We start from the raw sequence: 15,375 nt of genomic DNA, 5'->3' as shown, positions 1-15,375 counted from the left end.
TGAAAATAGAAGAATTCACATACGTAATAAATACAGGGAATCAATGAATTTTAAAAACCGACTAAATCGATCAAATCGAACCATACCAAACTGATTATTAGATTTCTCTTGATAAAATCGTTTGGATTTTATATAAATATATAGTCGCACCAAATAATTACTAGATTCTAAATTAGACAGCGTAATTTGCTTACTGAATAAAGTATCCATCACTTGTTGGCTTTTCAGAAAAAATCTGTCACGACCCAAGTTCTCTCTCCGTGTACCGTCGTGACGGCACCTAGTCCCTATGACTAGGTAAGCTTAACATTACGGAAAAGGAACAAAGAACATAAAAGCTATCAACTAACAAGTAAATTTAAACAAGGAAAAGAGATGTCGCTCGACATTTACAATAATCACTTTCGAAAAGTATTTAAACTCTCCCAAATCCGGAATGTCATAAGTCACAAGCTATAGAAAGAAAACAGTGCTTCTAAACTCCAGAATCTATCAAAGAAGAAAATACAATAAGTCTTTAACTTGAGGAAGAGTAGATAGGGACTCCTAGATCCGCGAACGCGAAAGAAATACCTTGGAATATCTCTAGTCGTCTCGCCTCACTAGTAATGCAACTGATGTGAGGTACCTTGATCTGCACACGAAAAATATGTGCAGGAAAGGGCATGAGTACACTACAACGGTATCCAGTAAGTGCCAAGCCTAACCTCGATCGGGTAATGACGAGATCAGGTCAGGGCCCTGCTAGTATGTATACAATGAAATGAGACAGAATTAAATATTACAGTAAGGATAAATACTAAAATTAAACGAGAATGAAATCATAGAAAAACAACAGCTCAGTACACAGAGATAACAACGGGGGATCTCCCAGGATACCGTCCCGTAGTCTGAAACGTAAAGGTGCAGGGGGATCTACCGGAATATCGTTCCGTAGTCCCAAACGTAAATGTGCAGGGGGATCTACCGGAATACCGTTCCGTTGTCCCAAAGTAAATATGCAGGGGGATCTACCGGAATGCCGTCCTGTAGTCCCAAAGTAATATGCAAGGGGATCTACCGGAATACCATTCCTTAATCCCAAAGTAAATATGTAGGGGGGTCTACAGGAATACCATTCCGTAGTCCCAAAGTAAATATGTAAGGCCCCGAAAATTTTCGCTAAGTAATTTAAGATTTCGTGGTGTCACATAGGCTTATTATATATTTTTATGTGCTATTAACATGGTGTACATCCATTGGATTTGGTAAATATGTGTATAAGTCTTACGGTAAGTAATTTGGGATCCAAGGAAAGGCCTAAGTCTAAGAAAATTTGGAAAAAAGTCCATAATAGGCTAAAATTCCCAACGATCTTGCACTAGTCCCTACTTTGAACGAGCATATCTAAATATCTATAAGGTTCTAGGTGATGGATAATCTATTAAATGAAAGGCCTTCGAGTCTAGTTTCCAATGCTTCAAACCGTTCGTCATTTGGACCTCCTACACAAAGTTATGATCAAATTACCAAAAGCTGGAAAAATACGATTCTGTGTGAAATCTGCGATCGCAGATTTAACTCTGCGGAATAGATAACCATTCTGCGATCGCAGAATGGTCGCAGATTGAGACAGAACAACCCAGTTTTGGGCAACGAGTTCTGCGACGAATCTGCGGCCCGCATACCCATTCTGCGGTGGATTCTGCTATAGCAGACTTGACATCCGAGGGTTAATTTTCTAATTTTTATAACTCGACCCCATTTTAATAAATAGGCTTTAGAGTTCATTTTGGGGGCATTTTCTGCTGATTTTAGAGAGAGGTGAGAGCATTTTAGAGAGAGAAGGAGGAACCCAACATTTAAATCATCCAAACTTGCATCAATCTTCAAGAATCAAAGATCCCAATCACAAGTTCTTCATCTAAGAGGTAAGATTCTATACCCTAGGTTTTAATTTCGAGTTTGGAGTATAAGATGGGTTATTAAGGTATGATTCTTGGGTGTATTAATATTGTGTATACATGCATGTTCAACATAGGTTTATGGGAAGATTGTTTAACATAAATAAGTAAGGATTGGGTTAGGGAATGAAGAAAATTTTGGAAAGGGGATTTGAAATCAAGATGCTCAACTAGTATTTGATAAAATGCTCAAATGAGCTAGAATTATGAATATCTTCCTAATTTGTGTTCAATTTTGCTATGTCCCAAAATAGATTGAAGTTGCTAGAATTTCCGAAATATCGTAGTAATTAAAGGAAAGCTCAAGAAAGGTATGTATGGCTAACTTTAACTCTTGTAGGATCCCCCTTGTTGTGACGAGCATACGGTATGTGTACCTTGTATGAAAATATTTGAATTGATTGCCTTAGTTGATTTCCATACCACCAAGTTATATGTGATTGTGAGAAGTGATTTGATGTGCCTATCTTGTTATGTGCAAAGTTTGTAAAAGCTTGAGGATGACGACATGGAAGTATGTGTTTACTTATGTGAACTATTGGTGAATTCTTGTGATTTATGTGCCTTGAATGTTGTTGGTTAAGTCTTACGATATGATGGTGCAAGTAAATGGAAACAAACCAAATGTGGGTGTGTGATTGTGAAAGTGTTATGTGGTAAGAACTGAGAAACAAATGATGGAAGGAAATCGTAAATAATGCACTTGGAACAACTGTGGTAATAACATATTTGGCTTGTTGTGGGTAATCATTGTGGTGACATAAATTGCATATGAGTTGTTGAATATGATGAAGTGGTATTTATCGCTACGAAAATTCTTGTGAATTGTTGTGGTTGTTCTCGAGGATTGTTGTTGTTATTCTTTGTAAATTGTTGTTGTTGTTGTTGTTCCTTGAGGGTCATTGTTGTTGTTTCTTGAGGATTGTTGTCGTTATCCTTTGTGAATTGTTGTTGTTGTTGTGTTGTTTGTGAATTGTGATTGTTCGGTGGGATCGGGTTGCGCGCCGCAACACGAAGAAATAAGGTGTGGGTTGTGGTGATAAGGGTGGCCGAGGTAATAAGGGTGGCCGAGGTAATAAGGTTGGAAAGCGATCGAAATCGCTATTGAAATGAACTATGAACAAATTGTGAAATTATTGATGTGGAAATGTGGAAGGGGAAACAGGAGAGATTGTAAACTTGTTGAATTGCTCTTTCTTTGTGGATTTGATTGTTATTTCCATTATAATTACATGCTTGTTTATGAAGGAGAGATTGTAAAACTTGTTTGGCTTTGATTGTTTCTTTCACATGCATTTGATCGTTGATTCTATTGATGTCTGTTACTTGTGTGTGTTATTTGATTTTACTTGGGGTGAAGTTTGTTTATACATACCAGTACAATTCAAATGTACTGATGTCCTTTTTGCCGGGGGCGCTACATTCGTGTTATGATTGTAGGTGGTTCTATAGCATGTACTCCAGTCCACTGACAGTAGCACCTCCTCCACTTTCCATCAGCTGTATTGGTGAACGCCTTTCCTCTCGGGGCCCTACATGGCTCATGCCGCCTNAATTTCATAGGAATAATTCAAGCGAGGCAAAAATCACGTGCTCACAACAGTCTCTTCCCTACTAAGAAATTTTTAATTAATATTTTACCTGTAATATCATATTTGACTTTAAGTTATAACTTTGATTAGTCTAAAATATTAATATATATGTTCTTTGATTATTATATTCCAAATCTATTAAGTTTTCTTATATTTATTTTTTGTATTACATGCAATAAAAAAATTCTCTTTGTGTTTCAAGATACAAAATTTGAATTTTAATTTTAGTTAATAAAATTACTTATATTAGATATTTATTTTATATTTTAAAATTTTTAATTCATTATCTAGTAAGACTTTAATTTTTGGTGGTCCTATCCATAGTTTGAGCATTCTCATCATAGTTTTAAGAAATTTCTAATATAAGTAAAATAGTCTTTTCCTTTCATTTTTAATTATTATTTTTTTACTTTTGCTATTATGTTATCAGATATATGGTATTATCACAGTTTCATATGGCTTTTAATTAATTTGCCACTTTATTTAGTAATATTTTCCATTACTATCCTTTAATATAATATAGATAAATCTAGAATTTTTTTAATCTTAAATAAATATCTATTTTATTTTAAAAATATTGCTTGAATTCTTAAGTTATTTTAATTTTAAATAGTTTTTATTTCACTTTATTTTAATTCCAAACTAATTCTTAGCATAAATATTCTCACTCTATTTTTAATTTATTTTTAATATTTTTAAGTTCTTATTTTATCTGTTAGACATAAGTTGCATGGTATTATCCACAATACGATCTTTCTTATCATAATAGATAAATAACAACTTTCTCTTCTCAAATTTGAATAAGTTTTTATCATTTTTCTTTATGATGAAAGTTTTGATTTTTTTTCTCTCTATTTATTCCTTATTTTTGCTATTATATTATTAATACATAATATTTGTTTTTGGTAATTAAGTAATTTTATTTACCAAGGGAAAAATATATTTACAAGCAAAACAAAACCCATACAGTTGGACATCCCCAACTTTTTACATTCATCTTCTCTTTCTCCCTATCCCCTTAGTTACAAAAATAGACAGAAGTTAACTAAGGAAAGAAATTCATCCTTCTCAATTGCCCCGCAAGTTTCCGATCCCACTGTCCTCTGCAATGAACATCTTGTGTTATTAATCTGCTTAGAACTTCAACACTTCTCGACTTCTTTTGGAAGATTCTTAAGTTCCGCTCTTTCCATAAGTAGTACACACATCCTGTCATTGTTAATCTGTAGATTCCAGCTTTAGTATCCTTTCCATTTGCATTCATAACTGTCCATGCCAGTTCTTGATTCCATCCCATTGGCCCCTCTGTTTATTTCCCATCCATGTGAGCATTTTTTCCCCCATAGGGCAGCAGAGAAGTTGCACTTAAAAAATAGGTGCTCAATGGATTCATCGTCATTGTCACACAGAGGACAAATTAGCTCAGTCATCACACCCACTTTGCTAATCTATCTCTAGTATATAGCCTCCCCAGTGCTGCCAATTGTAGTATGAATATCCATTTAGGATATCCTGGATTGTTGCATATTAGTCTCTTCCAACTCACCTTTGGATAATCTCCTCTAAGTTTGTTGTATATCTTCTTGATTGAGAGGTGACTGGTCTTACAGATGTCTTATATACGTATCCTGCTTTCTCCAAGGTATCCTTTGCCTTCATCACTTTTTTAACCATCCAGGACGCTTTGTGGAGGGTCACACCCCCAAATATGTTTACCCTTCACATAGTAGCTATGAACCCATTGTATCCAGAGTCTATCCTTCTTTTGGCACAGGTTCCAGAAATGCTTGCATATTGCAGCTTTATTCAATAGGCATATATCGATGACATTGAACCCTCCCGCTGACTTAGGATAACACACATTATCCCATGATAGTGATGCCTTCTTTGTCATCTTATTGTCTCCCGTCCAAAGATAGCTTTTGCATATAGATTCAATCACATTAAGTATCTTTTTAGGCATTATAAATGTCTGGCACCAGAAGGTTTGCATTGAGAACAGGATACTTTTAATAAGCAGAAGTCTCCCTGCATAGGACAAGAATTTTGCTGTCCATGTTGTAACTTTTCCCACTATTCTGTCCACTAAAGGTTGGCATTGTGAGACTGATAGTCTTTTGGAACTTAGTGGTACACCTAAGTACTTTACTGGTAGTGCACCTTTGGAAATCCCCAATATGTTCAGAATAGCTTGTTCTATATCCTCAGGTACTCCTCCAAAGAAGATTGAACTTTTGTGTTTATTCACTACAAGTCCTGAGCAGTAGGAGAACTGGAGAAAACATTCATATAATAACTGCACAGATCTTATATCACCCCTGCAAAACAAAAGTAGGTCGTCAGCAAAACCTAGCTGTACAATCTGCAATTTCTCACATCTGGGATGGTAGTTAAAGTCCGGTATCAGCCTCAGGGTCTTCAATTTTCTTGTCAGAAACTCCATTGCTACTACAAACAGGAAGGGGGATAGAGGGTCCCCTTGTCTTAGTCCTCTCCTGGCCACAAATGGTTGCGTAGGTCTTCCGTTAAGTAAAATGGAATATGTTACCGTGGTAACACAACCCATAGTCCACTTCACAAATACAGCAGGGAAACCCAAACCTACCATAACTTGCTCCAGAAATACCCACTCAAGTGAGTCATAAGCTTTTTGCATGTCCAATTTCATCACACATCTTGGTGATAACCCTTTTCTTCCGTAGCCTTTAATCAACTCATGGCTTAGGATAATGTTGTCAGTAATTAGCCTACCGGGGACAAATGCAGATTGACATTTATCAACCAAGGTATCCATCACCCCTTGTAGTCTCTTGGTTAGTACTTTTGAAATGATTTTGTAGAGGATGGTGCAACATGATATGGGTCTGAATTCCTTTATAGATTCAGGATTCGGTACTTTAGGTATTAGTGTCACTGAAGTACAGTTAATAGCTTTAAGCATGTCGGCGGTGTTGAAGAACTGAAGGATAGCTTTTGTAATCTCCTCCCCAATCACAGGCCATGCTTTTTTGAAGAAAACAACATTCAAGCCATCACACCCTGGTGCTTTTCTATCATCAATATCCATCAAAGCTTGGTACACTTCAACCCTTGATACTGGCTGAATCAACCCTCTTTGTTGTTCCATAGTTAACAGTGGTCCTTCCTTAAGTACAGAAGGATCAATGGCAGGCAGGGTATTTGTTGATGTGCCAAGTAATTTCTCATAATATCCAGTTATTTCCTTTATTATCTCAGCTTCAGTATGGAGTCTCTCCCCCTGATCATTCTTAAGGTTCCTGATGTGATTCTGTGAATACCTGTGCTTCATGGAGGCAAAGAAGTAGGCAGTATTAGAATCACCTTCTTTTAGCCACTGAATTCTAGACTTTTGCTTGTATATGCTTTCCTCGATACCACTCCATTTCTCCAATTGACATTTTAATTCCCTTTCTTCCTCCATTAGCATGGTGTTCAGGTAGTTGGCACTTAACTTCTCTTGCACCTCTTGTAGATGTAGTCTGACCTCCTTAATCTTCTTATCTACACCAATGAACTGCTCACTATTGAGTCTTTTAAAATTCTGTTTAACCCCCTTGAGTTTGTCCCATATTGCTCCCATGTTCTTCCTATTCGTCTGTATGTTCCATCCCTCCTCAACTGCCTGTTGGAATTGTGTATGTTCAGCTATGCAATTGAAGAATTTAAAAGGCTTTCCTCCTCTTCTAGGTGATTCAGTGAAACTGATGCTCAAGGGTGAGTGATCAGAAAAGTGAGGCTCCAAAATATGAACTACTTGTGTGGTCATATTGATCATCCAATCTGCATTTGCAATGGCTCTATCGATTTTGCTATATGTGTGGCTATTTGTCCATGTATACTCCCTTCCAAATGTTTTAACTTCACAGAATCCTGTATTCATTAAGAATTCCCTGAAGTCTCTTGTCTCATATTCTTGTACAGGTGAACCATGCATTCTGTCTTCTTGATGTAAGATAGTGTTAAAGTCCCCCATAATGATCCATGGACCCTGTTGTATTTGTGTTATGCTTCGTAGACTTATCCACATGCTTTTCCGATCCTGAATTGAGTGAAGACCATAAACAGCTGTGAAGTGGAAACTCAGGTTCAGATCATATATCTTAGTCACCCCATGTATATACTGTATCTCTTTAGTGAGCAGAACAAAATCTATACGTCTTGGATCCCAGATTATCCATATTCGACCTTTATTGTTAGAGCTAGCATTGGAAATCCATCTCCAACCTTGAGCTATCTTCTGGATTATTTTAGTTTCCAACTTTTCTACTACTCTATGCTCCAGTATGGCTAATAGCCCTATTTTATTTTCCTTTATAACTACTTTTAACTCCTTCTGCTTATATGCCTTATTAAGGCCTCTGACATTCCAAGTAACTATATTCATGCTTGGTTAGGTTGAGAGATTTTGGCTGCCTCGTTCCCTTTGTTACCACATCTTGCTTTCATACTAGCATTACTCTGGATTTGCTCTGTAAGCACTGGCTCTGCATTACTGCTCATTTGATCGCTTAGAGGTTTAAACCCATTGGTTGTATCTAAGCAACTCTCCTCCCTGGGATTCTTAATTGTTGATTTGCCTCTTACTACTTGCCATCCATCTTCCTTCTGATGCTCATTTGTTAGTACTTTGTTGTTGCCTTCACCTATTTTTAGTTCGCCCTCTTTGTTCGTAGGTTGGACAGTAGTTCCTTTGGGAATATTTAATGCACATGTATTTTCCCTGCTCCTCCAGATTTGCTTAGGCCTTATAGTCCTCCTTGGAGCTGGTTGAATTGGTCGTTTTTGAGCTGGTTCATGGTTACAATTATGGCCAACTTGAAGACATGTTGTGCAATACTCGGGCTCCCATTCATATTCAATTACCTGCTCAAATACTCTTCCACAAGGGTCCTGCACTTTGACACTCCTAGGAAAAGGTCTGGTAACATCAATCTCGACAAGCAACCTAGCATATGAGATTCTAGCGGACGATGTTGCGCAATCATCTGCATAGAGGGGGTTTCCTAGTGCACTGCCAACTTTGCTTAAACATTTCATTGTCCAGCAGTTCAAAGGAAAATTTGGTAGCATGATCCACAATGGAACAGTGCTCAATACTTCCTCATACAAGTTGAAATCTGGAGCCCATGGTTTCATTATCACAGGTCTACTATTAATCGTGTGAGGGCCAGAATACAATACTTCATTTCGTTCATCCATATTGCTGAATTTGATCAGGAAGTAATCGTCATTGTGGTAAAATATCTGTGGTTTATCTACAAACCTCCAGTGGGTATTAAGAAACCTTTCCATAGCTCCAATCGATGGGGAAACTCCGATAACGTACATTATTATCGATGTTTCCATTTCATATTCCCTTCTTCTATATCTTCTGGGTCCAATTGAACAATTTTTTCTCCCTCGCGAATCATCGGGGCTATGAATTGTAAGTTCATACCCTTCGATGCCAGTTTGTTACCCGCAACAACTCCAGCCCAAGTCTATGAACCCATAGCCGGTTGATTATGCTCAAATTCCTCCTGTGATTCAGTTTGCTTGTCCTTACCATTAGTTACTGTCACTACTTCTTCATTCTTCTTCCTAGCTGGACTGGTATTCCCTGTTGACATTCCACTATCTGGGCTGGAGATGGACTCAATTGGAACCAATTTTCCCTTCCCCGACCCAGACGCTTCGCTGGTCGGTGTCATCACCTTCATCGTTGGTGTTGTTGGTGATTTCTTGCCGGATCCAGCAATCACTACTCCTTTCGGAGAACTGGTAGAAGCTTTCTCTGATAACCATCCGTCACCCCTCGGATCTGAAATCGAAATCCTGTTCGCGTTCCTCTTAGGTCTGCCTCTCCCCATTTTCAGTCCAGAAGCGCACGTTAGTCAAGCACCCTAAGCATGCGCCGAGAGAAAATGGTAAGTATAATATTATTACATTGTTATGTGCTTTCATTAGCTTGTTTAATTTAATATCTATTTCTACCACACTCATTTTAGTATAATACAGATAAAAATCAAAAATTATTTCAGTAGTAAATTTGAATCTATTGTTCATGTTTTGAATATGATTTTTCTTATTATATTTCAAGAAAGATTTTTTTTATCTCAAATTCAAAAAATTTACATCCTTCTATTTTTTAATTGGGCTGCATTATAAAAATTATCTTATGCTTTCAATAACTGCACTCAATTTAGATATTAATCATAAAAGTTAATTTCTTATTTGTTTGGTCACATTATATCTAATGATAATATTTTCACTATCATTTTATTTCTCTATGTACTATTTTTTTCTAAAAATAATAAAATTATGAAATGAAAGAAAACAGATCAAGCGGTTAGTGAATAATTATATTTTGAAAGCTATCAAAATTTATTTACTATAAGAATGTGAGTCAATTTTAATTTATTTCTACCATAAATTAAATTTTATCAAATCTAAGTTATTTTTATTCTTATTAAATTTGTCTAAAAATTTATTTAAATTATGTCTTTAAAAAGCTAAGTGACATTTTCTGAATACGCCACTTGGCTTAATGTCATGCCTCACTACCTTCCTTTTAATATAATATAGATAGAAGATATAAATATTTAAGTTTTTTCTTATCTTATAAATATACGTATACTTTATGTAAGATCTTATTTTACTGCTTGAAGTTTTAATTTATGAAGTCAATAAATCTTTAATATCTTAAGTAAATTTTAGTTTTATTTTATATTTTAACTTACTCAAAGTATAAATAGTCATAGGTTATCTCAATTTACTTCTTTCTATATTTTTTATTTTTTTCTATTATAGTTTTTTAATTAAATTTTTACCTCAATATTTCTAGCTAATTTAGAAGAAAATCTATGAGTGGATCAATATATATATATATGAGAGAGAGAGAGAGAGTTGTCTAAGATATATTTAGATTATGTATAAGATTCACTAAACTACTTCCCTTAATTATGTTTCCATTTAATTTTTAATAATTAATGTTATCCTAAAATTGCCAAGTGGCTTCATTTTAGCTTGTCACTTGATTTAACCACAATGCATATTATCATCCTTTTAATATACATATAGATAGGATATATAAAAACACACCAAAAAAATAAAAAATGATGATCAAACAATCCAAGAAAAGAAAAAAATAAGGAAAACTTTTGTTTCTTTTAGGAAATGGCAATTTGTCGGTACACTTTGTTTGCTAACTAGGGAGCTTGAAAATTGAAAGGTTCACCAATTTCTTCTTATTCTACTTTTCATATAGTCAAAATATTTTCAGACAGTTCAGATTCTTGCTATACTTATGAGTAAGAAGAATTGCAATTACTCAAGTTGGGGTGCGCTCCTGCTTCTGTGCAGAAAAGTACTGCATGTCCTCTTTTGCAAAAAATTTAGGTAAAACATTCAGTTTTTTTAAGGATTTAACCGATATAGTTTCATTGTATTTTAATCTATTATAACAAGTAACTTACGTTATGTATTTTGTTAGAATCTCACTTTTTGGCGTGCCCGCCTTCGAACCGTGGAAATAGGTTCTTGCATTAGTAAGGCTGCGATACAATAGAACCTTGTGATCCGGCCCTTTTCTGGACCTTGCGCATAGCGGAAGCTTAGTGCATCAATCTTACTTTTTGGCAACTTGTATTTATTTTTAAACTTGATAATGTCAAAATTCTATTGCACTGTGTGAGTATATAAGTTAAGCTCTTCTATTTATGCCAACTTTTCTTAAAGTATGTCCTAGGATCACTTATTAGGAGCAATGGACGTTACTAAGTTTCTAATATCATAATGAGAATACAAGTTATTTTCTATTTCTATTTGAAGATTTCAAATCCAATGAAATGATGACAGCCTTAGGTTTTTTTTGTTTAATAGACTTTCCACTTTGGTACTTTCTTTAGTGATTCTTACTTTTCACTTTAACTTTTTACCACATATTTAGCAAATGAAAGAGTGCAGATAAAGAAAGCAGGATGCTAAAAAAAGTAGGAAGTTTTCTGTCAATGTCATGTCACAGTTTCTAGTTCTTTCTGTTTTAAATAAAATAAGGCATTGCCTCTTCTTACTAATTTCTTTTATTATACTATCAGGGGTTGTTTGGTTGGAAGACAAGTTATGCTGGAATTAATTATCGTGGTATTCTTTCTTATTGATTGTTTGGTATGTTGTATTAATCTCCCGATTGTTAATTTTACTGCTTAATCCTAGGATAACTTATCTGAGATTGCTATTCCACCCTTTGGCAGGTGTAAGTTATCCCGGTACTATTTTTAATACTTATCCTAGGATTAGTAACCAAACAAGGGATAAGGCAGTACTAAATTTTTATCCCAGGATTATTTTTGCTATCCAACGTACCAAACGACCCTTAGAGAATCTTTTTTAATCTATAGAGGAACTGTCCCTTTTGGTACATCCGATAAAATTGGAACGATACAGCGAAGATCAACATAACCCCTGCATAAGGATGATACACACAAATCGAGAAATGATCCAAATTTTCCCTATCAAAAGAAATTATCTATAAAGGAATTGGTAATATAGAGTGCATTTCAATAAGTGTGACATCTTTTAGTTTTTTGTTTGTAGACTTCTATACTAATGCTCTATTTCTAATGCTTTTAAGCCAAGGACCACTATCCATCTGACAGTTAGTATGTTATCATTAAGGAGAAGGATCTGGTTTTATTTTTTCACAAAGTTTTTTAGTGATAAAGACATCTGAGCCAAATTTGAAAGCCATATATCACAAGTTAATATTTGCCTTTATTCCTTAAGATCAAGTTTATTATTTTGATCAATTATCTTTCAAGAAGAAATGCATATCCATAATTGTTTTAATTGTTTTGATATAAAGAATAGAAATATGAATGTGTAGTTGCAGGGACAAGAAGGGACAGTGAATCTTTGCTTGTAAGGTAGCTTTGATCATTCCCTCCTCAACACTTCTGTCCATTATCATAAGCTTGTTGCTTATTCAGAAAAACCTCGGACACGTCTCGTTGTGCATCTATATATATACTATGTTGTTCAAGATAACCTTAACTTTGCTGATTGACTTGCCAACATGGTTAACCAGGAGCAAAATTTTAGTTCTAAATTCCTTTTTGTGGCTGCTAGTTTTCTACTTGTAGTATGTATAAAGTATGTAAATCGTGCTCCATTCGATGAAGCAGGGAATCAGTTTCATTTTCTTGTTATGTTTTGTAGGATTGTTTGTTTTCTAATTTTGATTTTGCATTTTTGAATGGATATAATGTGACAGGGGAGAGATGGAAGATGGAGAGTGGACAATGGTGCAAAAGAGTGGGAACCAATTTATGGTGAATGGCCAACCTTTTTATGTGAATGGATTCAATACTTACTGGTTAATGGTGTTTGCTGCTGATCAGTCCACAAGGGGAAAAGTTACTGAGACCTTTCAGCAGGCGTCTGCTGTCGGTCTATCAGTATGCCGGACTTGGGCATTTAACGATGGCCAGTGGCGAGCTCTTCAGAAAACTCCTGCTGTTTATGACGAAGACGTTTTCAAGGTACTTGCTTATCTTGTCGCCCAAAATTTTCCTATATATACATATGCTAACCTTAAAAGGACTGAGGTAACGTGGTCAGTGGGGATTCATTTAGCCAATCCCATCTTGCTTGGATTGAGACATAGTAGTAGTAGTTGTAGTAGTTTTTGTTAAACGGAAAAGCTAAAAAGTATCGATGTTCCTGTTATTCAGGCTTTGGATTTTGTGGTGAGTGAAGCCAAGAAATACAAGATCAGACTGATACTATCACTAGTCAACAACTGGGAAGCGTATGGTGGAAAATCCCAGTATGTAAAATGGGGTAAAGCTGCTGGCCTGAATTTAACTTCTGATGATGATTTCTTTAGTCATCCCACACTCAAAAGCTACTACAAGGCTCATGTGAAGGTACTATTTTCCGATGTTGCTCGGACTCTCCGAAAATATTGCCGGATGCGTGTCGGATCCTCCAATAGTAGTATATTTTTGGAGGATCCGACACGGGTGTGGCAGCATCTTGGAGTGTCTGCGCAACATAGCTATTTTCTATTATAGTACCTTTTAGTGAACTCCACAATGTAGCATTGTCTTCAATGTCAAGTATGAATTTGTTTTCATCTGTTTTCTACAGGCTGTGCTCAATAGAGTGAATACCTTTACCAACATAACATACAAAAACGATCCTACTATTTTCGGGTGGGAACTGATGAACGAACCACGTTGTGAATCAGATCCTTCTGGGGATAAACTGCAGGTTTTTGCACTTGGCGCTTAGATGTCATTCTTTTAAACAGAAGTTAATGGAATACTAAAACATCAGTACCTACTGATATTTTTTAGGCTTGGATAGAAGAAATGGCAGTCTATGTGAAGAGTATTGATCCGAAGCATTTAGTGGAGATCGGACTCGAAGGTTTCTATGGTCTCTCAACTCCTAATAGGGCTCAAGTCAACCCCAATTCTTATGCTCAACAAGTTGGAACTGACTTCATTAGAAATCATCAGGTTCTTGGAGTTGATTTTGCTTCAGTTCACATATATCCAGACTCTTGGTAAGCACACTGAAATACTGCACTATCATCTTCCAGGATGTAAATTTTATGGATTTAACTTTTAAAGTTTTTAACACTAAAAAATTCACTTTCTAAACTGTGTGTTCATAAATTTATATTGGTTAAAATTTTAATGATTTTTCACGTATATATCTATGAGGGAGTCTTGGCATAACTGGTAAAGTTGCTGCCATGTGACCAGGGGGTCACGGGTTCAAGCCGTGGAAACAGCCTCTTGCAGAAATGCAGGGTAAGGCTACGTACAATAGACCCTTGTGGTCCGGCCCTTCACCAGACCCCGTGCATAGTAGGAGCTTAGTGCACCGGGCCACCCATTTCAATGTTTAGTATAAAAATACTGATTTCTGCTGAACCTGTTGTTTATAAGCTACATCTGCCTCTGATCATATTGTCATACCCCTAATTTGCATGACGGTCACTAACTTTCTGTACTGTCTCAGGATTTCACAATCGATTTCTGATGCTCATGTCGAATTCACCAAGTCATGGATGCAAAACCACATTGATGATGCAGAGAACTATCTCAACATGCCAGTCGTATTTGCAGAGTTTGGTGTTTCCGCGAAAGACCCTGGCTACAATTCAACTTACAGGGACACACTAATCGGTACAGTGTACAAAACAATCTTGAATTCGACTAAAAAAGGAGGGGCTGGAGGTGGAAGTCTTTTGTGGCAAGTTTTTCCAGAAGGAACAGATTACATGGATGATGGTTATGCAATAGTACTTTCAAAGTCACTCTCAACGTCGAACATCGTCTCTCTTCATTCTAAGAAGCTAAATACCTTCAATTCCTTCTGTTCTTGGAAATGCCATTGGGGTTGCAGAAAGAAACATGTCCTACTAGACGACTTCCAATCTCGTGATGAGCTTTAACATGTTTGTGTAAGAAGATATGCCATTTGAATCATGAGATGTTTGCACCAGCTGTAAAAGATTACTACATATATGTATCTTAATGTGGAACATAAATCAAGTTTGTCTTATAAGAAACAACTATAAGCCAGATTATGTGAATAAGGAATTTGTAAAGTGTATTTGTAAAGTTCATAGCTGCATTTGTTGCTGATTTACGTCGTTATACAAAAGCTATCGCCATGCCCTTGGATCTTTTTTTTTTTCTGATGAATAATGAATAATGATTAATGAAGTATTTTGCTGACGAAGGGGAGTCTTGGCGTAATTGGTAAACTTCATGTCATGTGACCATGAGGTCGGGTGTTCGAGCTGTGGAAACAACCTCTTGTAA

General features: G+C 36.0%; 2 protein-coding genes across 4 annotated transcripts; one reads left to right on the top strand and one right to left on the bottom strand.

The window, feature by feature from the left end:
* On the bottom strand, positions 7,937-8,884 carry LOC109233761. Its single transcript, XM_019399625.1, has one exon. It carries the CDS (start codon positions 8,882-8,884, stop codon positions 7,937-7,939), a length of 948 nt encoding a protein of 315 aa, XP_019255170.1.
* Positions 10,687-15,234, top strand: LOC109233426 (mannan endo-1,4-beta-mannosidase 6). 3 transcript variants are annotated; one of them, XM_019399296.1, is made up of 6 exons: positions 10,687-10,933; positions 12,807-13,074; positions 13,267-13,461; positions 13,685-13,807; positions 13,894-14,105; positions 14,567-15,234. In XM_019399296.1, exons 1-6 carry the CDS (start codon positions 10,842-10,844, stop codon positions 15,000-15,002), a joined length of 1,326 nt encoding a protein of 441 aa, XP_019254841.1. In that variant the 5' UTR covers positions 10,687-10,841; the 3' UTR covers positions 15,003-15,234. The 3 variants fall into 3 exon arrangements, with proteins under 3 accessions (XP_019254841.1, XP_019254843.1, XP_019254842.1); XM_019399298.1 differs by lacking the exon at positions 10,687-10,933 and adding an exon at positions 12,154-12,459; XM_019399297.1 differs by lacking the exon at positions 10,687-10,933 and adding an exon at positions 12,566-12,685.

This window comes from Nicotiana attenuata, chromosome 10 (assembly GCF_001879085.1).
Source record: "Nicotiana attenuata strain UT chromosome 10, NIATTr2, whole genome shotgun sequence".
Classification (NCBI taxonomy): Eukaryota; Viridiplantae; Streptophyta; class Magnoliopsida; order Solanales; family Solanaceae; genus Nicotiana; species Nicotiana attenuata.
Note: the sequence above shows the minus strand (reverse complement) of the source record. Positions and strands in the feature narration are given on the sequence as shown.